The 25876-nt window shown below is 44.6% G+C and overlaps 1 protein-coding gene across 3 annotated transcripts; it reads right to left on the reverse strand.

Annotated features, from left to right (window-relative positions):
* Positions 1-6533: 6533 nt before the first annotated feature.
* Nudt7 (nudix hydrolase 7) lies at positions 6534-20818 on the reverse strand. 3 transcript variants are annotated; one of them, XM_057754072.1, is made up of 4 exons: positions 20749-20818; positions 18050-18203; positions 11391-11489; positions 6534-7039 (listed from the first exon to the last, which is right to left on the reverse strand). In XM_057754072.1, the coding sequence occupies exons 1-4, from the start codon at positions 20766-20768 to the stop codon at positions 6677-6679; spliced, it is 636 nt and encodes a 211-aa protein (XP_057610055.1). In that variant the 5' UTR covers positions 20769-20818; the 3' UTR covers positions 6534-6676. The 3 variants fall into 3 exon arrangements, with proteins under 3 accessions (XP_057610055.1, XP_057610053.1, XP_057610052.1); XM_057754070.1 differs by having other exon boundaries at positions 11364-11489; XM_057754069.1 differs by having other exon boundaries at positions 11331-11489.
* Positions 20819-25876: the final 5058 nt, after the last annotated feature.

Here is a 25876-nt window from a genome sequence, read left to right on the forward strand (position 1 = left end):
CCAGAAAAGTGAGAAAAATGTAATTGGAACCATTGTAGCACAAACAAATGCCTATCCTATGTCAGGACAACTCGCCGCTAAGCTTATTGGATGCAGAAGATGAACTCTCATGGGCATGATGAGACACCAGATTCAAACAGATACAGTCCTTCAAAGGAAATAAGTCTGGTGTTCATGGTAGATGTAAATAAGAGAGAAAAGAGAAGAGTAAATTGTCATTTCTGCCCAACCAGGACTCAGCATCTGTCTGGGGCAGGACATCATGAAGAAGAGAAATGAAACATTTAGGTTCAAGTCCTATTCTTGTGTAGTGTGATATAAATTGCCGATAATATTCCTGTGCCTGTAACTCAAGTCACTGAATTACATAAAAACATATTAATGAAATCAAGAATAAGTAGTCTCAGGCCGGATGGTGGTGGCACACGCCTTTAATCCCAGCACTCGGGAGGCAGAGGCAGGCGGATCTCTGTGAGTTCGAGACCAGCCTAATCTACAAGAGCTAGTTCCAGGACAGGCTCCAAAACCACAGAGAAACCCTGTCTTGAAAAACCAAAAAAAAAAAAAAAAAAAAGAAAAGAAAAAAAAGAAAAAGTAGTCTGTAATGTGGGTTTTGGTTATCATCGATGTAAAGAGGGGAATAAAACGAGTTTGATATACAGAATGCAGAAGCAAGAATCACTGAAGCTGCAAGGGAGCCTGGAAGTCATTAGAAGAAACAGAAGCCCTGAAGCATTTGAGTATATCTCAAGGACACTGAGCTTCACACTAGATTATAATGAGGATCGAGGGCAGGTTCATCTAGATCTGATGGGACATGGTCCCCAGGTCTGCATCAGGAGCCACAAGATAACCAAGAGATTCTGCAGTTGAATATTAGCTGAGTTCATTGTTCTCTGCTTCTCAGCTGTGGATGCGATGTGACAACTGCCTTGAACTCATGCCTCTGTGACTTCCCCTCCTTGATCTGTGCACCAAGATAAACCTGAAGATGCTTGTGTCAAAGTATTTTATCACAGTGGGCAAAGCAACATAAGAGGAAGAGGCCTGTTCACCTCATGGTGCCTGGGAAGCAAAGAGATAGAAGAAGGGACCAGGGTCCAAATATCTTCTTCAAGGCCATGTTCCCAGTGACCTAACTTCCTTCTGCCGGGCCCCACCTCTTAAAGGTTCCATTCCCTCTCGACAGCACCACAGGCTGACAGTGGAGCCTTTAATATATGAAACACAGGAAAATACTCAGACGTTTGTTCTCGAAGGATGATGTATTATAATTTTCTGTTACTTGGATAAAATATCATGTCCAAATTCAATTTATGAATGACATCATGTTTAAATGCAACTCATGAATGACATCATGTCCAAATGCAACTTATGGGTGACATCATGTCCAAATATGAATGACATCATGTCCAAATGCAACTTATGGATGAAAGAGTTTATTTGGGCTTACACTTCCAGAGGGGAAATCCATAATGGTTGGGGGGAGGCATAGTATCAAGCAACTGAAGCAGGAAGCTGAGAGGTCCCATCTTCAACCACAAATATGAAGCAGAGAAGAGAAAACTGAAGAGGGAAGGGGCTATAAACTCTCATTCCACCCCTCCTATGACATGCTTTCTCAAGGAAGTCTCCAAGTTCTAAAAGTTCTACAACCTTCCCAAATAACACCACCAATCAGGTACCAAGTATTAAAATACAGGAACTTTTTGGGGGACATTTCTCAGTCAAGCCACCACAGATGAAGAAGATCTAAAATTTTCCTTCTGGTGATCATAGCACAAAAAGAAAATCAAGTGTGAAAATGGCTAAGTTACAAAAGAAGCATTGCTTAGAGACAGGAGTTGTTCACTCTTGTCTACTTTCCAACGAGCACGTTCTATAGAGTATTTTGCATGTCAAATGAAGTAGTGATTGATGGCAATGCTGACAACCCGAGGTTGACATGTACTTGGGGTAGTCTGTTGGCAGATCTTGACTGAGTTTCTCTTAGTCCACTGATTTAATAATAGATGAAATATTTTATTTGATTACAAGTGGATATCTCCCATTTAGTTATATCTTTAAATTTTAATCCATGGAACCTAAATTATTGACCAAGTACTGTGCCAAGCCTTCGTGTATAGTAGTGGATCAAACTGGAGACCTGATCCTGCTATTACGGAATTTGAAATCTGGAAGGAGAGGGGACTGCCAATTAAAAAAATGAACGAAGAGTATCATGGCATCATTGGGGCAGGAGTTAGGAAGGAGAGGTCCATGGTACCAAGAGGAATGGAACTGATGAAGCTGATAGAGGGGCATTGGTCAGGAAAGTAGTGGATGAGTTAGAAAGACACAGGGAGATGTAAAATCCTGGGTAGAGGGGTCAGCTTGTCTAGGAGTCCTGTGGCATCTGTAAACTGAACCAGTCAGTCTGGTGGGGTGGAACTAGTACAGAAGGGACGAATGGTACATGACCCAGCTGGAGTCATACAGGAGTGAGATCAGAGAATCTGTGATTACAAAAAAACAATGAGAAGTCTTTGGGTCTCTCTCTCTCTCTCTCTCTCTCTCTCTCTCTCTCTCTCTCTCTCACTCACACACACACACACATGTTTGCACACACATACATCATGCACATGCATATACCACACAAGCACACACACACCACATATACGCACACACATGCATGCACATGCACGCTCCACACACGCTCACACACGTATGCAGATGCACACACGCACACCACAACACCATGCATATTCACACACACACCCACACCTGTGCACATGCACACACATACCACACACACATGCACACACCTCACATATCACACACACACACACAATGGGATCCTATGTGAATGCTGAACGGTATTGCTGCAGAGAAAAGGCGGCTCTAAGAAGCAGCTACTAGATGGGTCTGCAGAAGTTTCTGCAGGCTTAAATTCAGTTGATTTAGGAACGATGGGACCTATGAGACTAGGATGGTCAGAGGAGGAAATGTGTAGGGTTTGGTGACATGTTGGATAGGGACACGTTGGGAGATGAGGAAGCCGTAAGTAAATGAAATCCTGATATGAGTTGACATGGATACAGTGATGTCAAGGACCAAATTCACAACGATCATGACAGGATACAAAAAGAAGGGCAAGGTCCTCCTGGTTTTAGGGTCTTCAACAGGGTGTGCTCGTGACTGCTATTATACTTGAGGTTTGTCTGGTCTGGTCAGTAGCAGTGTAGACTCCCTGAGATCTGCACCAATAGTGTGTGTGTGTGTGTGTGTGTGTGTGTGTGTATGTGTGTATGTGGATGTGTGTGTGTGTGCACACTTGCGACTGTGTGTGTGTTCACACATAGGCACATGTATGTGGAGGCCAGAGGAAAGCCTCAAGCATCATTTCTTATGTGATTGCCATCCATCTTTGTGTGTTTATGGGCATGGTGTGATGATGTGTGTTCAGGTGCAATCACCCCACATGATTGCACGTGGACAGCCAGGAATGGACCTCAGCATGTCTTTTGCAATCACTAATGTTTTATTTTTGGTGGTCTCTCCCTGAACCTGAAGGTCATCATTTCAGCTAGATTGCCTGGCAGGTAAGCCCCTGGCATCCACTTGCTTCTACCTCTACCTGCTATGCCCAAGTTTTACATGGATTCTGGGGATCTAAACTTGGGTCCTTATGCTTGGGCAGCAAAACTTTACCTACTCAACCATTTCCCCAGTCCTCCACCTTATATTTTGAACAAGGTCTGTCAGTGGCTTGGAGTCTGCCCATTTCATTATGCTGGTTGCCAGTGAGCCTCAGGAGGCTCTGCCTGCTCCCATCTCCCTAGCCCTGAAATGACAAACCAGTGCCACCATGCCTGGCTTTAAAAAACATGGGTTCTAACTATAGAACTTAGGTCCTCAAATTTACCCAGTAAGAACTTTGCCCACTAAGCTCTCTCTCCAGCCCCTAACAGCTTCTTTTGATTTCATCTAGATTGGATATTTAATTAGAACCTTGAACATAGTTGTAATTAACAAAAGACCAGGACCATCATGCAGCTTTCAGTAAAGAGCCAGCACTCTAACTGTGGTGTCTTCAGGTTGCAGAGTTCAGCTGCCCTGGCTCCTTCCAGAAAGCAGGTGAGGCCCATGTAGTTCATATCCACAAACAGTGGGAAGGGAGGCTTTCTGCACCGCCAGAGAGGTCAGGCATCTTCCCAGCAATTACACTGCTATCAGATTGTAAATACACATTTGCAAATGCCTCTGTGATTGTTCAGAAATGGCTCTGGCCTGCTCATGCAGGGCTAGTTACAGAATGTTAATGGGGGTGATCACCCAACATCTGCTTTCCTGGTTGGATCCAGATTTGCACCATTTAAACACTTATGGGCATAAAGCAGTGGACTAGGTATTTGCCTCTGCCAACTTTGAGGGAGGGGGGAAATAAACCTCAAAAGCAATGGACACTTCCCTCGCAGATTGACGCTGTTTAGTGTGGGCATCACATTTTCAGCTATAGTTATGAAAATCTAATAATACTACTCAGTAGGATGTGAAATTAGCATCATAGCATTGTGGTTATAGGGCTTCACCTACCAGCCTCTCCGACCTTAGCACCGTTAATATCCTAATTAAACAAAGAAATCCCTGCTGGCACTGAAGCATGGTGTATGGCGGTGACCATGGAGAAGGCGGTAGATCTCAAGGGAGGCAGTTTGGAATGCTTGTCTTTCTGATTTAGGGTTTGTGTTGGAAATTGGTGTTTTTATTAGCCATCAGCATATTGGGAGATGGCTGGATGTATTTGGAGGCATATAGGCCCCTTCAGCTCATCTTTTTAAGCTGCTTTGGGTGTCTGCCACCTGCCCCCTCCTGTGCCTATGACATTCTGTGCACCTCACAGAATTTTCACATCAAGATTCAGAACTGGGATGTCAATCTTGCTTGCAATCCCTTGAGCTTGGGCGGATACTCATCTTGTCATATACAAGTATTAGAGTATATTATTTAGGGTTGCAGCAATACTGTGATGAAAGGGCCCAAAATTACAATGCAGAAGGATGACAGGATTTTATTACTGTCTTCCATCACTGACCTCTGTCAACTGCTCAGTTTGAAGGGTTGCTTCACAAAGAGTCAGTCGGAGAGCCAGGAGCTGACCAGTCTTTGCATTCTGCCGTTCTCTTATGAAATTTCTTCATTTACCTGTGGGGGTCCTCTTTTTCCTCATGGCCTGTTGACCACCAGTCCATGAGGACAGAGGCAGAAGCAATGACAGAGTTTTGTATGGCCCGCGAGCACGACAGAGACAGCTCCCTGGGAGACAGCTTCAGTCCATCTGTTCAACTTTATTCCAGAGCAGGGGGAATATATAGGATTGGGGGTGGTAGCTGGGGAATCACATAATTTGCATTAAACATCACGCTCCTATCAGAAAGCTCCTAGTACAAGCCGTAGTTATCATCTCTGGAAGCATGGACCTATCACAATGTTCCCAGTACAGGTCTAATTACCATATGGGTAGCAGGGGGAGAGTTTCTGTGGGGAACTGCATCCAGGGTCACACTAGAGATAAGTCAGGCATCCAGGCCTAGAGACAGTCTCCAGATAAGGTCAGGTAGAGACTGGGTACCTTCCATGCATGTGTATGTGGGGGGAGAGGAGGTGTTCATGCTGTGATGTTGGGGAGCACAGAGATAGCTGGGCCTCCCAGCATCTACCTGGTCATGGTTGGTTTGTAGATACGTCCATGCTGTAGCTCACAGAAGACAGAAAGTGAAGCTCCAGGGGAGCCATCTTCTCTCTTAAATTGAATGTGACCCACAAAGTCATCTTTCCCCTATATCACATTGCTCCAAACTAAATCCCAGGGGCACATTTAATGGCAAAAGGTCCTGGGGAGTCTGCCGCCCCACCTTAAACTCTACTGTCATAGAATCAAGGGAAGGTAAAGTGTGTGCATGTGTATGTGTGCGTGTGTGTGTGCATATGTGTGTGTACACATGTGTGCACATGTATGTGGAGCTCAGAGGACCACCTTAGGTGTCACTCCTCAGGCACGGCCAACATTTTTTGTTTTTTTAAAAAAAGCAGGAACTCTCTCATTGGCCTAGAGCTTGTCAAGGTGGGTAGGCTGCCTGAACAGTAAGCCTCAGAGCTTCCTGGTCCTGTGTCCCAGTGCTGGGATTACAAAGGTACACCACCACACCTGAGTCATTTTACATGGGTGATGGGGATCGAACTCAGATCCTCATGCTTGCAAAACAGGTACTATGTTGGTGGAGTTACCTCCTTAGTCCCACCTGTGTAGCTTTGAATGGTTAACCAGAAGCTTCTGTCATGGCAAATGACGGCTGTAAAATGTATTTCAAATACTTTAAAATAATATAAGCACTGCACAGTCAGATACTCAACAAATATTTATTAAGTGCCTACTATGTGCCAGATACCCCTAAAATAGCTACAGACATTGGCATTGTGGGTAAAATTAGATTGCCCTGTGAAAGCAATATACCAGTTTTGAAAGACTTTTAGTGTTTAAGATTTTTTTTTTAAGGCACCTGGAAAGCAGGCAGGCCCTTTCTGTGCACACCACAGGAAGATTGTTCACACCTGTCAGGTTCCATTTGCTGACATTGTTCTGAACAGGGAAGCTCATGCTGGAACCTCTGGGATGTTCTCTCGGGTGTTGATGTCTTCACAACTTGCTTGAAGAAAGTCTACGAAGGAAGGTCTTTTCACAAGATGGTATCAAGTCATTGAGATCAAACTCAATGTCAAAGGAGGGACTTTTTCCCAAGATAATTAAAGCAACCAGCACAGCCAGTTTTGAAGTCATTCCCTTGACTAGGTACTTCACCCCGGTTTCGGGGTCTGTATACTCAAAGCAGTGAATCACGATATGGTGGCCAGAGTGTCTGAAGTGGTTCTGGTAGTAGACTTGGGGGTGCAGGAAATAGTCCAAAGGCATGAGGAACACATCCTTAACTTCATCAGCGTTAGGCCGGGCCTGGAAGTTGTGGTCTAGAAAACCCACCACGGGGGTTATCAGTGCGTCATTCTGAAAGCAGAAACCAAAATCCACGTATTACAAAGTGCAGCAATGCACGGATTCCAAGACTAAACACATTGCCGCTGCTAGGAGAGGAAAGACCAAGGCTATGATACATGGGGCAAGGTGAACCAGGGGACAGGGTGTTCCTGACACAATTTCCTGTCCCCCATATAACAGAGATGCTCCACTTGTGTTGGCATCTGGAATGATGTCATACACATTTTCCTCTTGGTAAAAACAGAGGTATGATGTCTTATCAGCATAAAAGTGGCATATTACTTATATTTAGGGGAAATACACAAAACTGTAAGCCATACCATTGCTTATAAACTATATTTTGTGTAACATACATATTTGTCTTGTGAAGAGATAGTTTTATTTATGAGTGTGAATGTTTGTAAAATGACAGAGTTTCTGCTGGATGGAGCATCTTCACTTCTACTGGAAAGCCTGCAAGAGAGGCTGGGACTGAGCATAGATGCGATCTCCAGTTTGAAGCTCCTGGGTCACAAGGAAGACGCTGGGGAAAGCCAGAAGGAAGTACATAGTTAGGGGGGAGTCTAGAGAAGGCTAAATAGGCCCATGGGGACCTCTCATGGAGGGAGGTAGCCAAAGAGGGTTTCAGAATGGACTCAGGTAAGACTATTAACTGTATTCATGGTGAATAACCATCTTTGCCTAGAGAGGAGACAAGGGGAACATAGACCATAAATAGCCATAGGGTAATAAATCATAGGTCACCGAGAGTCCCAGCCATGCTGGATCCTGCATAAAGGCTCACTCTTGGAGGTCAAGGGTTTCCCAGAGCAGATGATGGTGAGCTGAGGATTGAGGTGCAAGCAATTTCTTAAGGTGCTAGAGGAGAAACTGGTGAGGGGCTACGGGGGGGAGAGCAACAGCTTGAAGAAAGCAGGCAGGGTGCTGTGGAGTACACTCCTGCTAGAGACGCAGAGCCAGGGTCTCAGGCTCAACCGTAGCCACCGGTGGAGGACAGCTTTACAGGAAGACAGTGCAACACTTCTGCCCCTCTGTGCATGACGTCCAGCTTTAGTTATCTCCAGTTACCCAGAGAACTGCTGGCTACCAGAAATGCACAGTGGGAGGGAAGGATGGACGAAGAGTCCTCAAGGGAACCCCAACAGGGTATGCCAGAATGAGGTACCTTACTATAGCTCCCAAAGCACAGCCATGGGCTCAAACCTCCAGAACTCTGAACGGAGCTAAATCTCCCTTCTAGGTTCTAGTTTCATTTCTATTGCTGTGATTAAAAAAAAAAAAAAATCACCAAAAGTTAGTTTAGGCGAGAGAGGGTTATTTGTTTCAGAGTTCTAGCTCACAGTCCTTCAGTGAGGGAAATCAAGGCAGGAACCCACAGGAGGGACTGCTTACTAATCCACACAGCATGACTCCTGAGCGAGGAATTCACTTCACAACCAAGAGTGAAGCAGGAACCATGGTGATGCAGTTTGCTGGCTCAGCCCAAGACCACCTGCCTAGGGGATGGTACTGCCCACAGTGGGCTTGGGCTGAGCACTCCTGCATTCATTAACTACTGACATGCCCACACACACACACACACACACACACACACACACACCACTTCGGCCAATCTGATCTAGATAATTCAGGGGAGACTCTCTATGTAGGTGATTCTAGGTTGTGGCAATTTGACTTTTAAAATTAACCATCATGCCCTATTAGTTGATTAGCTGATGTGTTTGAGGACGAGCAGAAAGCGGCCCGAGGCATCTGTGAACTCCATTATTCCAACCACCCACATACAATTCATTAACTCTCAGGGATTGTGGAAATGAAGCTACCCTGGTTTGAGAGACTTTGAACTAACTGCTTTAGTTCAACGAGTCAGGGAGTTCTAAACTCCCTAAAGTGTGTTGGAGGATTTGCAGAAATTAATTGAAAATCAGATCATTAGAAAATGCGAATAAAGACGAAACAACTGCCACGTTGCCCTCTCTCATGCTCTCTTCTCTTTGTCCGTGTCTCCCTGTCTGTCTATATCTGTGTGTCTCTATGTCTCTCTATCTGTCTTTAATCTTTCTCCACGTGTCTGTCTCAGTCACCACACACACACACACACACACACACACACACACTCAGCAAGCATTTATAGAGAGGTCACCAGCTTGTTCCATACTGAATCTTTCCAAAAGGTGCCCTTTCTACTTTTCAAATACTCTCCTGAAGAAGGATGGGCTCAGTCTCATTGCCTTTTACAACCCAGTACCACTGAGACTTTAAGCAAAATGGAGCAAAAAGACAATCTAACCCTCCAGTTTTCCATCTGTTAGGCACTGGTGGCAGTATTGCTTTAATATACATTTTGCCTGAAATTCCAATGCAGAGAATATTTAAAATATCTCTATCTAGTTCTGTGGTTATATGAGAAGGACACTCCATCCTGTGGTGTTTCTCACCCAAACTATGGCACCAGCTATGAGGAAATCTATCAACTGTGAGGAAAATGTCAGCGACACTCACATTCAAGGATGCTGAACCAAAGGCATGGGTGATAAACTTTGTCGCTGCCACAGTCACAATGAGTGCAGTAGGAGAAACTGTCACAAGGACTAAGAGAGCCGACAACACAATCTGGTGTGCAGGATGGGGTCAAGGGCAGAAGGGAAGAAAATAGGAAAAGTAGTAAAGACCACGTGGGTTTAGTTCATAATAATGTTCTAACATTGTTTCCCAGTTGTGACCAATGCACCACAGCTGTGTCAGGCATTAACCACGGAAGATGCTGGGATCGGGGCCATGAGAACAGATGACTACTAATTGGTCATCATTCTGGGCATCAATTTAGAGGGCTATTGTACATTTATACTGATCAAATAATGCTGGTACACAGATTAAAACCAACCAGTGAATCCTAAAGTCCGCTCGCACAAACAGTGACTTTGCTAGCTGATGAGAACTGGCTATTCCAGCTCCAGGTTTGCAGATGCTGTTTGGCTTATCAGATAAGAAGGTCCTGACTCACACAGGAATGTGGTGACAAACACTGGCAGTTTTTAGACAGCTTGTCACATGATCTTGTCCTCCCAAATCATGACCCTAGTCTAACTATGAGGAGTCCAGTGCATGGAGAGCTAGCTCAGCTATGAAGAGCACATGGTGCTTTTGCAGAGGACCAGAGTTCAAGTCCTCAGCATCTGCATCAAGTGGCTCCCAACTGCCTATAACTTTCAGCTTCCAATTTGGAGTTTACAACATCTTTTTGGCCTCTGAAGGATCCTCCATGATGTAGGTGGGTCTTTATCTATCTGTTGCTTTCATTGGTTAATTAATAAAGAAACCTGCTTGACCTGATAGGTTAGAACATAGGTAGGCGAGGAAGACAGAACAGAATGCTGGGAGGAAGAAGGCAGTGAGGCAGACTGCCATGGAGCCAGCCACCAGGTCAGACATGCTGAATCTTTCCCGGTAAGCCACCACCTCGTGGTGCTACACAGATTATTAGAAATGGGTTAATCAAGATGTGAGAGTTAGCCAGTAAGAGGCTAGAGCTAATGGGCCAAGCAGTGTTTAAAAGAATACAATTTGTGTGTTGTTATTTCCGGGGCTAAGCTAGCCGTGTGGGAACCGGGCGGGACTAAAAGCAGGTCTGTTTGCCTCATCACTAACACCTCCAGGCACATTCACCACCACCCACTAAGCATAAATAAAAATAAAGTCTTTTTATGAAAATCTTTGCCAGGAGGTACCTGAACTGAAGGACATCCAGTAGAGCTTAAAACTGCCAGGGTCATGATAAGATGAAGTGTGGGAAATAATCACAGACCCAAGCACCACAGAGATCTGACGATCAAATGCAGAGGAGGCTGAGGAGAAAGAGCCCCCTAGTTCTTTGACAAGAAGGCTCCTTATCCCAAGGTGTGTACCAAAACGATTGACATTAGAGTAAACAGCAAACACTGGGCCCCTTTCCCTCCAAAGGGATAACATTTAATATGTTGCACAATAGGATATTGTTTTTCAACTGAATTCTCAAAATAAATGTGTACTGGAGAAAAGTACATGTGAACTGAACACGAGTGGGGGCAATTCTGAGTACACTCGGTGTTCCGTGGCCCCCAGTTTGAAAATCATTGAGGTAGCTCCCCTCTTTCTGAATGAATGAGAGGGGTTTATCCATGGCTACAGAGCTCAATCAAGGGCACACAAAGTCCACACAAGGACCCAGTTATCCTGGCTCTATGTGTAGTGCTCTTGGGAATTACGTTTGAACCAGTGTAGAATCCCCTAGGAGCTCAGAAGGGCTCATGACTGTCCTTACATCAATCAGATATGGCACCAGGTGAGAGACCACCTCCACTTGGTGGGGATGCAGCCCCACCTCCTCCTGGGCTTCACGGAGAGCAGTGGCCGTGTCATCCATGTCCACTGGGTCCCTCTTTCCTCCAGGGAAGCAGACTTCTCCGGGTGACCGTCTCAGCTGCGGGATTGTAAGAACAGAGTTACAAAGTGAGATTTCGATTTGAGAACTATGTAGTCATTCAATAAATATTAACTCAACAAGATATGCTTTTCCTTCAATCCTAAAAACAAAACAAAACAAAACAAAACAAACAAACAAACAAACCAAAATCAAGACTGCTGAGACAGGCTCAGCAGGTAAGGGTACAACCTGAGTTTGAATCCCAAGCCCACATGGTGGAAGGAAAACAGTGATGTTCGAAAGTTGTGCTCTGACCTTCACATGAGTGGCATGGTGTGCATGCATGCTTGCACAAGCAGGCTCATGCACACATACATACATACACACACATACACCCCATACACAAATATATCTTACACTAGTAACTTTATTACAAAGGTTGGGAAATGTCTATTTAGAAAATTCTCTGTATTGTTTCCCATCTGAAATAGATATTTTACATAGTCTTTTCCTAGTTCATAAACCTATAAAAATATTTATACTCAATATTAACATCAAATTAAACTTCGCTACTTATTCATGTACTATACCTTCTACTTTTTATGTCTCACCACACATCCACCAGCTATGATTTTTAATGTATAACATTTGGTACATACAGAACATAAAAATATCCATGAAGGAAATAATAATTTAACTTTATAAATAATATATGTATTTAAATAAAAATAATACTGCATAGAAAACATACCTAAGAATGCAGGCTCATTTTGTCTGACAAATTCACATGTTCATAAAATATTGTTAATTTCAATTCATTGATATGTTTTAGATGTTTTTTCTTATTTAAAATTTTTATATGTCTATATTATATGCAGAGAATAATTCCCCTATGCTCCCTGTATCCCTTTCTCTTCCCTCCTAGTAGTCCCCTTAGTCTCCCTAAGCAGTTTTCCTTTTCCTTTTATATCATATATATGCATGATTTTATGTGGCTATATAAAATGTAAGAACTACAAGTGAAAGAAAACAGTATATGATTAAGTTCAGTTGCATTTATTTTCTTGCACATGGTATGATTTTGTTTTTCTTCAATTTTCATTTCATATATATACATTATATATACATAAACACAAACATATATACATATGCACCTAGGTTAATTGCATTTATTGTAAATAGTGCAAACACACACACACACACACACACCTTCCATTAAAAACTTCAAGACCTTCTGTTAATTCTAATTTTTGTCTACATGCCTCTAAAAGACAACATAAACACATATACAGACAGACACCAGTGAGGGTTTGTAAAAGCTAAATGAAAGGACATACAAAGACAGTATTACCAACAGATGTGTTAGTTAAGTCCTTTGTGAGTGCTAACCATATTCAGGGCATATGCTCCACAGGAATGTTTCTACAAGCTGTTATGATTTGTGGGAAAACCCTGGGACAGGGTCTCAGTTTGGCCTCAGATTTGCTCTGCAGTCAAGGATGACCTTGGGCCTTTGGTCTTCCTGCTTCCTTCTCTCCAGTGCGGTGATTGGGATTTGCACCACCATGCCCTGTTTTAGGCAGTCTGGGGAATCAAACCCAGGACAAGTACATGGTAGGGTACATCCCCAACCCTACAAGTTATTGTATCTTAAAGCATTTTTAATGAAGTAAAATTAATATGATTAACCAACTTGAAACAAACAATTCAGGAACATTTAATAAACCCATAAAGATATATAACCATACCTAATATCTAGTTTCAGAATGTTTTCCCCACTCCAAGAGGAAGCCACACCCATTAAGCTTCCCCCACTTTGCTCCCTGTTCTCTGCTTTCTGTCCAAGAGGATTTCCAGTTTGATTATTTCGTGTAAATGAAGTCACATGACATGTGATCGTCTGTTGGGGAATATTACTTTAAGCTGTGTTGCTTTTGTTTATGCTGCATTTGTTTAACTCTGTGAAGCTGTGATCCTCTGCCTGTCTAAAATCCCTGAAGGGCTAATAAAGTGCGGAGCAGCCAATAGCAAGGCTGGGCCAAGCATAGGTGGGGCTGGCAGGCAGAGAGAATAAATAGAAGAAAAAAATGAGGAAGGAGGGAGGGGTAAGAGAACAAGGAGAGGGGGAGTAAGAGAACAAGGAGAGGAGGACATCAGGGTCCAGCCACCCAGCTACACAGCAAGCCATGGAGAAAGAAGTAAAGAAAGGTATACAAAAATAGGGAAAGATAAAATCCCAGAGGCAAAAGGTAGTCAGGATAATTCAAGAAAAGCTGGCGAGAAACAAGCAAAGTTAAGGCCGGGCATTCATAAGTAAGAGTGAATGTCCCCATGTGTGGTTATTTGGGAGCTGGGTGGTGGGCCTCTCAAAAGGAGTAAAGAGTAAGTAAAAGAATCAACAACAACCTTCTGTATCAACATCTTGTTTGTGAGGTTTTGCCATGTTATATCACAGGCCTGAATGTGGCTGGAGAGTATTCCTGTTTGTATAGATCACAAATGATCTCTATTAACAGGCACACAGACCACATTAGGTTTCTACTATTCTCCTTTCACAGAAAGAGTAAGACACCTAGAGGTTAAGTTACCTGACAAAGTTCACACCACACAGTGAGCTATAATTGGAATTAAATTCCAGAGGCCATGTTCTCAATCAGCGCAGCATCTATTTAAGAGTCTCTAGGGCTATGGGGATGACTCAGCCAGGAGAAGTGTCTGTGATGCAAGCCCAGAGATCGGAATTTGATTCCTAGAATCCACATACAAAGCTCCATGTGATGGCAAGCATCTGTAACCTCAGAATTCTCACAACCAGACGGGATGCAGAGACAGGACAGCAGTCCAGAAGATTGAAGTTTCCTGTACTAGTCAGCAATCATTCTGCAACATTTGAGACAACCTGGGAGAAGTTCAAAGAGCAAAACTCTGGGCTCTATAGCTGGGGAATGAGGAGATGAGGCCAAGAGAGACCCTGTCTCAATATCAAGGGAAGAAAGAAGAGACTCTCAAAAGTGGTCCTTTAGCTCCCCTACATAGGTCGCCATGCAAAATGCCCACATTCACACTCCCATATAAATTTAAATAAATAAATATGAGTTTGCTAAAACATAGTATGGTTGAGGAGCCATCACCATCGGTGCCATGTATCTCAACATCTCCATTATTTTTGTTCACTCACAAGAACAGGGCCCTCTCTTTCCTGATTCCTCCACCGACATCTCCAACGTCAGTTCTTTCTGATTTTAGGACAATGTGTCCCATGTGTGACATTCCGGTATTTTCCTCCTTTCTCGTCCCTGAAAGATGCAGTCCTCACCTTTCTCTTTTCTGCAGTGCCCACCCCAGTTTCTCTTACAGCCTCACCTACACCTTGTCCAGTGTCCTCCCCACTCGTCTGCTGCGAGAGCCTGACTCAGCAGGACTCTTAGGTCAGCTTCCTGCCAACTCTGTGCAAAGATCACGGCAGTGTGCTCCTGCTAGAACCACAGGGCGGTTCCATGAATTGAGGCTTCAGCATGTGGAGCTGTGTCTTGGTCCCAGGCAAGGGGATGTAATGAAAGACCCTAAAGTCGGTTCTTGATGTTCAGAGTTCAACCCAGACATCCTGTTGGCATTTTGAGCACCTGGATTGACTGACAGAGCTGTGTTAAGGAAAGCTAGCAGCCTGATCTGGTCAGAATATCTGTTTCCTTGAATGTGGAAATCCTCAGTCACAAGGAAATGACATTTGGACGTGAGGTTCTTGGAAAATTCCAATGGAGGAAGTCCCTTATCAATGAGATTAGAGCTTACCAACTGCTCTGCTCACTCTGTGAGCACACAGGGAAAAACCATCATGCATGAGTTAGAAAGAGGTCAGGACCGAGTACTCAATCTACAGATGCCTGGATACTGAACTTCGGAGCCCTCACAGCCATGAGAAATGTTTCATGTTTATAAGCATCCAGTATAAGGTATTCTGTTGCAGCGGTTTGAGAGGACTGAGGCTGCTGCAGCCAAAGACTCCACTTTAGCAAGCTTTTTGTTTTTATTCATTCATTTCTTTTATTTTGTGGTGCTGAGGGTTGAGCAAGGGCTCTGTGCCTACTAGGGCAGTGTTCTGCCATTGTGCTATGCTACCAGCCCTAGGTAAGTCTTTGGAAAACATTGGTAGTTCCTCCCTGCCGTAAATGGAGAGTTCTACTGTTGGACTAGATGTCCAAACATCAGGGAAGAGTTGCTCCAGACATCATTCACAGAACCACAAATGATGCAAAAGCAAGAGGATTTTTATTCTGTCATGACAGGGTCCTTCAAGTTCGGGATATGAAGGACATCAATAGCTGTTACAGCCCATCTTTTAAAGAGAAAATCCACAGACACAAGGGGGGGGGACCTGTAGGTTGTTTTCCAACTTATTGGATTGGCTTATTCAAAGGTTTACTAGTAGTGATTGGTCTATTTCAGGGCAGGAGAATAGCTGTATGATCAGGTGATAAGGGAGAGCATCTGTGGTTCATCCTGATCTTTGGTTCAGTGACTAAGTCAATACATCAGGAACTGAGTCAACATCTGTGGGTTATATTTGCCTCAATTCCCAAAATGGAGGTATGTTTGAAGATTATTCACAAGGATACAGGGTGATGAGCAGTCCAGTGTGTGTGTGTGGGGGGGGGGTAGCGACTGTTTTAGAAAAATGTCTTAGGGTTGAGGGGCTTACAAATGCATTTAGAGTCTTTCAGTACGGGATCTGATTTGGCAGTCATGGCCTCACACATCTCATCGGTGACAGATACAAGAGTAAGGAGGGGAAGGCTGGACCATTTTCTGTCTACTGAAGCCTGTCTTACAAAAGACTTAAAAAAATACACCTTCCATTACTTTACCTCTAAAATATGATTTATTGTTCGCACATTCAACTCTACAGTAGCTGGTGACAGGGGCACCCACAAGGACTCATTGGCTAGATAGAAAATATGAACTTGATTTAAAATATGTTTTGAAAGCCCTTCAAAAAGACCCCAGAGCATGCCAATTCAATTCAAGTGGCCTTCTGCCTTGACTCCAACTAATAGGGAACAAGAACCTTTTGAATTCCAGAGAACTCTGCTCTTAGAAAGGGTTCTACTGTTTTGGAAGCAAGTAAGTGCATTTTAAAAACCCAACTTTTCATAGACTATTGGGACCAGAAAGGGTTCTACCTAGGCATGAGAGCTCACGATCTTTTCCCCTTGTAAATAGTGTAAGTTGTATGGGCATACATGTGTTTGTGTGGGTGCACATGCCTACGTGTGCATGTGGATGTCGGAGGTCAACTTTAGAAACCATTCCTTAGGTGCCAACTATACTGGGTTGCTTTGTTTGTTTTTTCTTTATTTTATTTTTGAGATTATAATAGAATCACATCATTTCTGCCTTCCCTTTCCTCTCTCCAAACACTCTCATATAAATCCCCCTTTGCTCTCTTTCAAATTCATGGCTTTTTTGCATCAATTGTTATTACATTCATATATGTTATCCTAGTCTCTTTGGTGAGACCCAGGTCAATAAGAGACTGTCTCAAACAACAGTGTAGCTTCCGACATTACAAGCAGACCCTCATAAGCTGTCACCAACATGATGGCCTAAACATGAGCTAAACAAGGACAACACCAATAGACATGCCAAAGAGGAAGGAGGTCCTACCCTACACAAAGAACTACAGGCAACGAAGGAGTACTGAGGCCAGGGGGGACAATCGTTCCTTAGAGAAGCGCCCTCAACTGGTTATCCAACACTAAACGGACAGCCCTCAAAACATGTATAAGTAGCCTAATATGGACTATGTAGGTTGTATTCAGGAATATACATGTGTACACACACACACACACACACACACACGTACAAACATTCTCACTTTCCCAGTGAGCAGACCTCATTTTCCTAGTTCTAGCTAAGTGTCTCCTCTGGGAAACTGGATTTTGATCACTCCATGGACTGGTACCACTTGCCAGCCCCACAGTGAAAAGCATCTCCACAGCTCTGTATCCCCTGAGTCCACAGAACTCAGTTGTTATTTATTTATGAATTTTTTATTTAATGCTGGTTGGAAGGCCATGCCATTTTGTGGTCCATTTATTTGTACCCCGGTATAACCTTGAAATGATCATTTCTTTAACTCTCTTTGGGAAACATTTCCAACAGCATAGAAGGGTACCCAGAAGTACATGGAGAGACAGGAACACCCAGCCTGGTACAGCCATGAAGTCAGATAGTTCCTAAATTCAGCTGGCATTCAATTGGGCAGCGGGCTTCAGGGCCTAGGCTACTAACAGTACGCTCCAGTTTACCTGGATGGATTAGTTTAATGGAGTCACTGTTAATGGGGATAATTTTCTACCCGTTTTCTGCTGGGACTACTGGCACTGTCTGGAGACGTGATATCACACAGATGTGCCTGTGGATGTGTACTGCTGTCACGGGTAGAAATCAAGACAACACTAAACATCCCAGAGTACTCAAGAAGGTTCCTTAACAAAGAATGTTCTAGATCCAAATCCTGTTTAAGCACCTATATTAAGTAACTCTGGTCTAAAGTGTTTTCTATTTTTTGTAAGGTAAATTTTGTTGTTTTTAAATGCCCCCAAGATGTCACCTACCTTGTCTGAGCGGACAGTGAGCAGCAGGTACAGCTTTCCTCCTTTGACCAGCAATGGCAGAAGGACAGAGTATTTATTACCAGACAGATGGGAATATCTGGTCCCGACATCGAACCTTTTCAAGCGGGCCTTGGCATCGTCTATCAGCTTGTTCCTAAGAGGAAGACAAAGCAAAAACTCTAGTAAGCAGAGCTCTGGCTGGAAGCTCCTAGTCCTGCTGATCTATTTGTGTGTGTGTGTGGGGGGGGTGAGTGTGGAGGGGTGGGATTGGTGGTGGGGCGGGGAGTGTGCACCTTGAATTCCATTTCTGAGTCTCATTATAGTGTTTCAATAACCTGGCAGAAATCACAGCACTTAACCTGCATGCTATTGGCAAGAATGAGAGAGGCAAAAGCACCAAGTCCACAGTTGCATACATAAGTTCACTTAGAAAAGCAAATTAAATTTAAAATTCAGTGTACGCCAGGTGAGGCATGTACGTAATAACAGCAAGAGGACCAGGCGTTCAAGGTTATCCTCAGCAACACGGTGAGTTCAGGGCCTACAAATCAATTACGTATGGTAAGGCATTTCTCCCATCATGTAAGAGTTGAACTGTGTCATCTGTAAGTAAGCTGCGCTTCATTATAATTCCAGCTGTTTGGGAGCTGAGGGAGGAGGATCACAAATTCAAGGCATCCTGGAGATACAGAGTGAGTTCAAGGCCAACCTTGAACTCTAGACCCCGTTTCAAAATAAGAAATAAAAAGAGGGCTTGGGATGTAGCTCAGTAGTAGAGCCTTTGCTTGCCGTGGGCGTCCCTGGTTCTGCCCCTAGTGCTCTGGTGGAGGAAATACTATAGTTACACGCAATAGGCCAGTTGTGTCAAAAAGTCTCTATGAGGCTTGCCTGGCCCTTCTGCCATGTTCTCAAACCCAGATGCCCTGTAAAAGTAACCCCCAAACTCACACATCCGCAGAACCTGGCAGAAGGCTGCTCTCCGCAGGGTGGACCCCCACTGTGACTCAGCAACTTTGAGGAAGACTGAGAAGGAGCCCTTGATCTGACTTCAGAGTCACGATGCTGCCTCACTGGCAGCCCAAGGGACTGTGTTTTGAGAACCGTTACTGATGGTTACGCCAAAAGTTTAGATTCCTCACCACGTATGGCAACATTTTCTTGTAGCTCTTTCTGGGTTCCTCAGACAAGCGTATTATGCTGCTGGCTTGCACAGGGTGTTGGACAGTGGCCTCATTCATGTCAACTTAGAACCTGGGGATGTGACTTTACTCAGAAAAGGGAACTTTGCAGATGTGAGTAGTTAAGATTGGTGAGATAAGGTCATCCCGGATTTCGGGAGAACTCCCAATGCAATGACGGGTGTCTCTGAAGGAAGAGAAGAGGCTACAGAGAGACTCCCACGGAGATGGGGACCAGAGTGCTGCTGCTACAAGCCAAGGATGGCCAGAAGCCACCAGAAGCCGGAAGGGGCAACTAAGTGCCCCCAGAGACTGAGTGTGTTGCTGCGGACACCTTGATTATGGACTGGCCTTCGGACCCAAGAGAGGATGAGGAACTGCTATCATTTAAGTCATACAGTCGGTAGGACTTCGTCATGGTGGTCCCAGGAAGTGGCTTTCAATATTCTGTAGTGTGACTGCACAAAAGCAGATGTTTAGGTCAGTCAGAGGTCATTTCATCTCAAAAATGGGTGGAGCCAGGTGTGGAGGCTCACACTTGTGGGAGGTTGAGGCAGGAGGGTTGCCAAAATTTTGAGACCAACCTGGGCTACATATGGAAAATAATAATGACATCATCTCCTGGAGCCTCAGAGTCCTCATCCGAAACTTGTTTGAGGGTAGTCTTGATGATAAAGTGGCCGGTTCACGAATGGGGATGGAGTGCGGGGAGGGGCCCTCAGTTGTGACTGTTAATGACTAGTGCATCCTTAATGTTAATGACAAGTTATGGGCTGGAGATGTTTGGTTATTCTCACAACCTCCCCCGCCCTTTCCAAGTGGAAGGGTGCTGCCTGCAAACCCATCAAATGTCCTAGAAAGGGTCACTGAAAGCGGGCACACAGTGCACAGGCCTCTATTCAGAAAAGACAACTAGCCAGGTGGGAAGAGCTCTGCCCAAGGAGGTTTTTAAGGAACCCCTCGAACTGCCCAGAGGCAGCAGGAGAAACCGAAGTCTAGAAACTGTCTCAATACTATCACCATTAAAATAGGAAGAACAGCTCTGATCAGGGCTCACCCCACTCTTGTGTTTACTTCTCAGGACAGCCCTGTAGATAATAACAGAATCATGTGAGCACAGGCCGGGAGCAGCCTTGAGAGAGAACCACGATCGATCGTGAGTGTAAGTAGCCACCCAAGAACTTGAACCCCGTCTGGCTGATGGCAGGACTGTCCGGCCATCGTGGAGTTCTGAGGTTCTGCTGCGGGGCTGCAGGTTACTGGAATGACACAGGTTGGCAAAAGGGAAGCGCTGTGACCTAGGGGCAGGAGGACACTGCTGCCTGTGTGAGACTCTTGTTAGGTGAAACCCCTACTCTGTGCCCAGGAGCAGAAGGGGCAAAGTCCCAGCTGGTCATCCAGGAGGCTAGTTCGGAGGAGCCTGAACGGCAGCATGGCTCGGCAGGTTGTCAGCCTCGGGTCTGAGCAGTGATCGGGACCCGGCTAGGTCAGGCTCCAGTGTCTGGAGCCGGAGGACTTTACCTGACACAAGGTCGCGACATCGGCCCTGCGGTTCCTTTGCTACGGGCTGCTGGGGACTTCAGGAAGCAAAGCGCTCTCAAGCGCGTGCGCATAGCTGTCCTAGGAAGAGGCCGGAATGTGCCAGACCCGGGAGGGGCGGGGCCTGTTGGTGGGCGTGTCCGGGGCGGAGTTGGGTCTGAAGTTGGCGCTGACAGGGTTTAAATTGCTGAATACACCAAAACGGTTTGCTTTCTAGCTGCTTGGGCTTCTCTAAACCCGTGGATTAAAAAAAAAAAAAAAAAAAAATTACACGTGTGTGTTTGTGTGTGTGTGTGTCTGTGTGTGCGTGCGCCTGCCTTTGCAGGCACGTAGGTCAGAGGACAACTTGCAGGAATCAGTTCTCTCCTTCTACTCCGTGAGTTCTGGGGATGGAACTCTGGTAGATTGGCTCTGAGGCAAGCACTTTTGCCTGCTGAACCATCTTGCAAGCCCAGTGACATTTTTAAAAAACGTTTATTGATTCTTTGTGGATTTCACCTAATGCCTTCCCATCTCACTTACCTCCCGGTCTCCTTGCAGCTGTCCTTTGCCTTTACAACATTTTTTTTTCTTAAAGTGACCACGCAAGCCAGGCATGGTGGAGCCAGCTGTAACTCAGGACTGAGATGCTGATGCAGGTCAAGGTCAGTCAGGCCAGGAGGACAAAAGAAAGAAAAAGCAAGATTCTGCATCCGTGAAGCAAGAGGAGAGTTGAATCTCTTTCAGATGTTAGCGTAGAGTGGTCTGATGGCCAGCGTTGAGTACCTGCAGTTCCTGGGTGTAGGTCACACAGAGAAAAGATCCGTGGAATAGAGGAGAGGGTTGTGAAACAAATTGCCACACAGAGAAGCCAGAGGTCTCTAAAGGAAGGGAGAAAGGTGGCTGGGTGGAGAATTGGGGCTTCCACAACAAGGCTGAGCCCCTCACTCCTGTCTAAAGCTGGGGTTCTCACATGTGGGTTTCCCACGGTGTCTCCAGTGTCCTGGGCAATGTAGATTCTGCCCAGAGGCACGCACCTGCTGAGTCCAAGGAGGGTAACAGGTCAACAAAAGTAAGCAGATGCTGATGTCTGCTGGCTGAACCTGCTTTCAGGGAGAAGGGATGCCTAGAGATGAGGGAAGCCAGGAGAGTAAGCTTAGAAGGAAGGCGGAGTGTGTGCCATCTTACATGGAGCTGGATAAGGGAGTATGCCAGGAACGCTGGTGGGAACTGAGACTCACAGGGTGGGGCAGGCATAGTGTCTGACACATATGCTTAATAATATACTTTAAATTTTATTATATATTTTTTCATAATTTCATACATGAATACAATGTATTTAGATCATATCTACCACCCACACTCCTCCTCTTATTCCCTCCAGACCCTCCCTCCAACCCACACCACTTCCCAGATTCATGCTTTATACTTCTTTTTTTCTTTTTCTTTTCATCTCTTAAAATCTAAAGATTTAATGTAATATTGAACAATATATAAAAATGAATCAAAACTGAATTACGTTCATCTTTGGATCAGTGTAGTAAAAATATAATTCATGTATATTATTCTTGATGTAAGAATAATTTCATAAAAACAAGAATACTTATTACTCATGAGAGTTACATGAGGGAACAGTTGTACCATAGTTCCCTCATGGTCAAACACACCTAGTTCACAGGCCCTTTGTTTCTCTGGGGTGTGCTGAAATACATGGGTTCAGAGGTCAGAATGATGTAGCCTCAAACCAGAGCTCTATGACCTCAAGCTCTATATTTTTATTTTCTCATCAGCAAAGAGAGGGTAGCAATACCATTGAAGAAATAACCTTATTCATTGTGTGCTGATGATTTTTTTTCGTGTGTGTGGTGTGTATGTTGTATATGTATATGTAGAACTTGGGTTTAACGGAGCTGGGATGTGCAGTTGGCAGAGTGTTTACCTACCATGAATGAAGCCCTTAGTCTAATCTCTAACACACCTAGGTAAATGCTTGTAGTCCCAGCAATTCAACACTTCGGAGGTGGCAGCAGGAGAATCAGATATCCAAGGTTGTTCTTGGCTGCATAGCAAACTACAGACTAGTCTTGAATACTTGAGACTCCATTTCAAAGAAGAGGAAGAAGAAAGAAGAAAAAAGAATTTAAAGACTGAACATCAGTAGCCACAGATTTAGGGAAAAGAAACTGACCTTAACTTCTGGAGAAAGGTGTTAAGTAACAATCAAAAATTATGTCTTAGGGTTTTTGTTGCTGTGATAGATACTATGACCAAAAGCAATTTGGGGAAGAAAGGGTTTGTTTTTTGCCTTACAGCTTATGATCTATCATCCAAAGAAGTCAAGGAAGGAACCTGGAAGGAGGAACTGATGTAGAGGCCATGGAGGAGCGCTGCTTGCTGGCTTAGTAAGCCTGCTTTCAGTCCAGTGGTGACGCCTCCTCCCCACAGTGAGCTGAACCCTCTCCCATCAATCATAGATCAAGAAAATGCTACACAGGATTTGCTCACAGACCGGTATGGTGAGGGCTATTTTCTCAACTGAGGTTTCTCCTTCCAAAATGACTCTAGCAAGTGTCAAGCTGACACAAAACTAGCCAGCACAGGTTACAAAGGAATTATAGGGGGAATGCCTGCAGAACAGCTGTGGGCTCCAAAAGGCTGGGAATTTATTTCCAGGTGTTCCAAAGGCGATTCAAAGCACAGCACTTTCCCTAAGTTTCCTGATGTGATAATAAAACAGACATAGGCTTGTCATAAGTCTTTGAGCATCTCTGAGCCAGGCCTACCACACCTGTGCCACAACTCTGATACACCTCGGCCAGTGTGCTGCCTCTGCACAGTTCACACCATTGATTGTCTGCACACCTTTGGAAATGAGATGAAGATTGGTGCTGTCTGATTGCTTTTTCCTCTTGTAATCTTTGGGTAGTGGAACAATCGAGAAGACTTCATTACCAGTCACAAGCATACGGGGAAGTTTGTCATCGGAATGAAGGCTCCATCTGACAGGCATATCATGGGACAACTGCATCTCCCTATGAGGAGCCATTTTGCTCCCAATTAGCCTGGAAATTAGTTATGAAACTGGCTCAAGATTTTCCAGGACATATAGACAGCTCAGCTTCTTGGCAGAATCAGAGGCTTCCCCCACCAGAAACTTTCCCTCTATGGTCTCCCTTTGGTCTTGGGGGCGTCAGCTTTCAACAACTTCTAACCCTACCCCAGCTAAAGTTTTGCACCTTCAAGGGCCAGGGAGGGAGGAAGTGTGGGGGTTTGAATGATAAATGGCCCCTGTAGGTTAGTGTATTTGAACACTCGGTCCCCTGATGGTGGAGATGTTTGGGAAGGTTATGGAATCTTTAGGAGGTGGAGTTGAAGTTTTATAACTTGGTTCAACTTCCTGCTTTATTTTGCTTCTTGCTCCTGCCACCACTTTTATACTTCCCCACTGTGATGGAATTTTATATATCCCCTCTGGAACCATAAGCATGAAACACAAAACCAAGACAAAACAAAACAAAACCCCTTTCTCTCTTAAGTTGCTTTTTCTAAGGGCACTGGACCACAGCAACAGCAACAGAATGAACACAATCCCCAATCCACATCTCTTCCTATATTTAGACTCGATCTCTTGTCTAGCCTGGTGCTACCTGGAACCTCAGTAAAGGGCCACACCCACCACCTGTACTGTGCTTCCAGAAATGCCATTTGACATGCACCTGCACATTCTGTAACTTCAGTAATAACATCCCCATGTGGGCAGAAAGTTGGACCAGCCTTTTGGAAAGGATGCTGCCGTCAGTTTGCTGCCGGCTGCTAGCTTCCTGTATGATTTTTGCCCAGCTGCCTTAGAATGGCCCCCAAATGGTTTTGTTGGGTAGGGAAGGCTGTGTCTATTGCTAAGAAGGCAGATGAGGCTGCAAGCTGTTCTGGTGTCGTTTCAAGGGTTTGGTGTGGAAGGGTGGTCTTGCTGGCATCACAGTGCATGGATGTTGTGCAGTGGCAACTGTGATCTCCCTGAGTGCTTGGGAGAGCGATGGCTAACCACATGCAGTATTGAACTGCAGCCAGAGGGGCTGAGAAACTCATTCTTTAATATGCTCCCTTTTAATTAATTTAAGTTTAAATGGTCACATGTGGCAAGTAGCTGCTGTATTAACACAATCTAAGGATTATAGCTCCTAAGTTTCCTGCTATCTTGCAGTTTTCTGAGGGGTGTCTGCGCTAATCTTCCACAAAGGATACCAAGACCTCAGGCTAAACTCATGCTTGAAGCAAGCTCTTAAAGGCATTTTTGAAGTGTTTGATGAGGGCAACAGAGATTGGGTGGGGGGAGCTTCACTGGAAAGGGTACTTTCTTTAGATTTTAGTTTTAGTTTTGAGTGTGTATATGTGTGCGTGGAGGGGAGTACGTATGATTGCAGGTGCCTGCAGAGGTCAGAGATGGGTCCTCTAGAACTGGAGTTGCGGGTGGTTGCGAATCTTCTGACACAGGTGCCAGGGACAGAACTCAGCTCTTCTAAGAGACAGTGTGGAGCTCTTAGCCACTGGCCTGTTTCTCCAGCCCTAAATTCATCTCTTAAACAAGAACTGAGATATATCCTACCATGTGAACGTACCCTCATCCACTCCATAGCACTTCAGGTGAGGTTTTTCTAATATAAAGCAGATCTTCCTATTTAACCCCCAAAATGAATGGTTACCAGCAAGTCCACTTCGTTTTTCATGCTTACTATGTGGTCTGAGCTGAACTCATTGATGCAGTGGCAAGGGACACACTTTTTTTTGTCTCCCCAGGTGTGTTCTAACTACCAGTATGATGGTGAAGTGCATTGGGAAAAAGCTGCAGACAATGTCTTTTGCACGTTCAGAATCCGTATGCAAGTTCTAAAAAGTCCAGCTATCAAGCGGGCTTTGTGTGATTGTAGAGAAGTGGTTCTCAACCTGTGAATCATGATCCCTTTTTTTGGGGGGGGGGTCAAATGACCCATTCACAGGGGTCGCATATCAGATATTTATACTAGAATTTATAACAGAAAAATCACAGTTATGACGTAGCAATGAAAATAAATTTATGGTTGGGGGTCACCACAACATGAGGAACTGTATTAAAGGGTCACAGCATTAGGAAGGT

Source organism: Chionomys nivalis, chromosome 21 (assembly GCF_950005125.1).
Source record: "Chionomys nivalis chromosome 21, mChiNiv1.1, whole genome shotgun sequence".
Lineage (NCBI taxonomy): Eukaryota > Metazoa > Chordata > Mammalia > Rodentia > Cricetidae > Chionomys > Chionomys nivalis.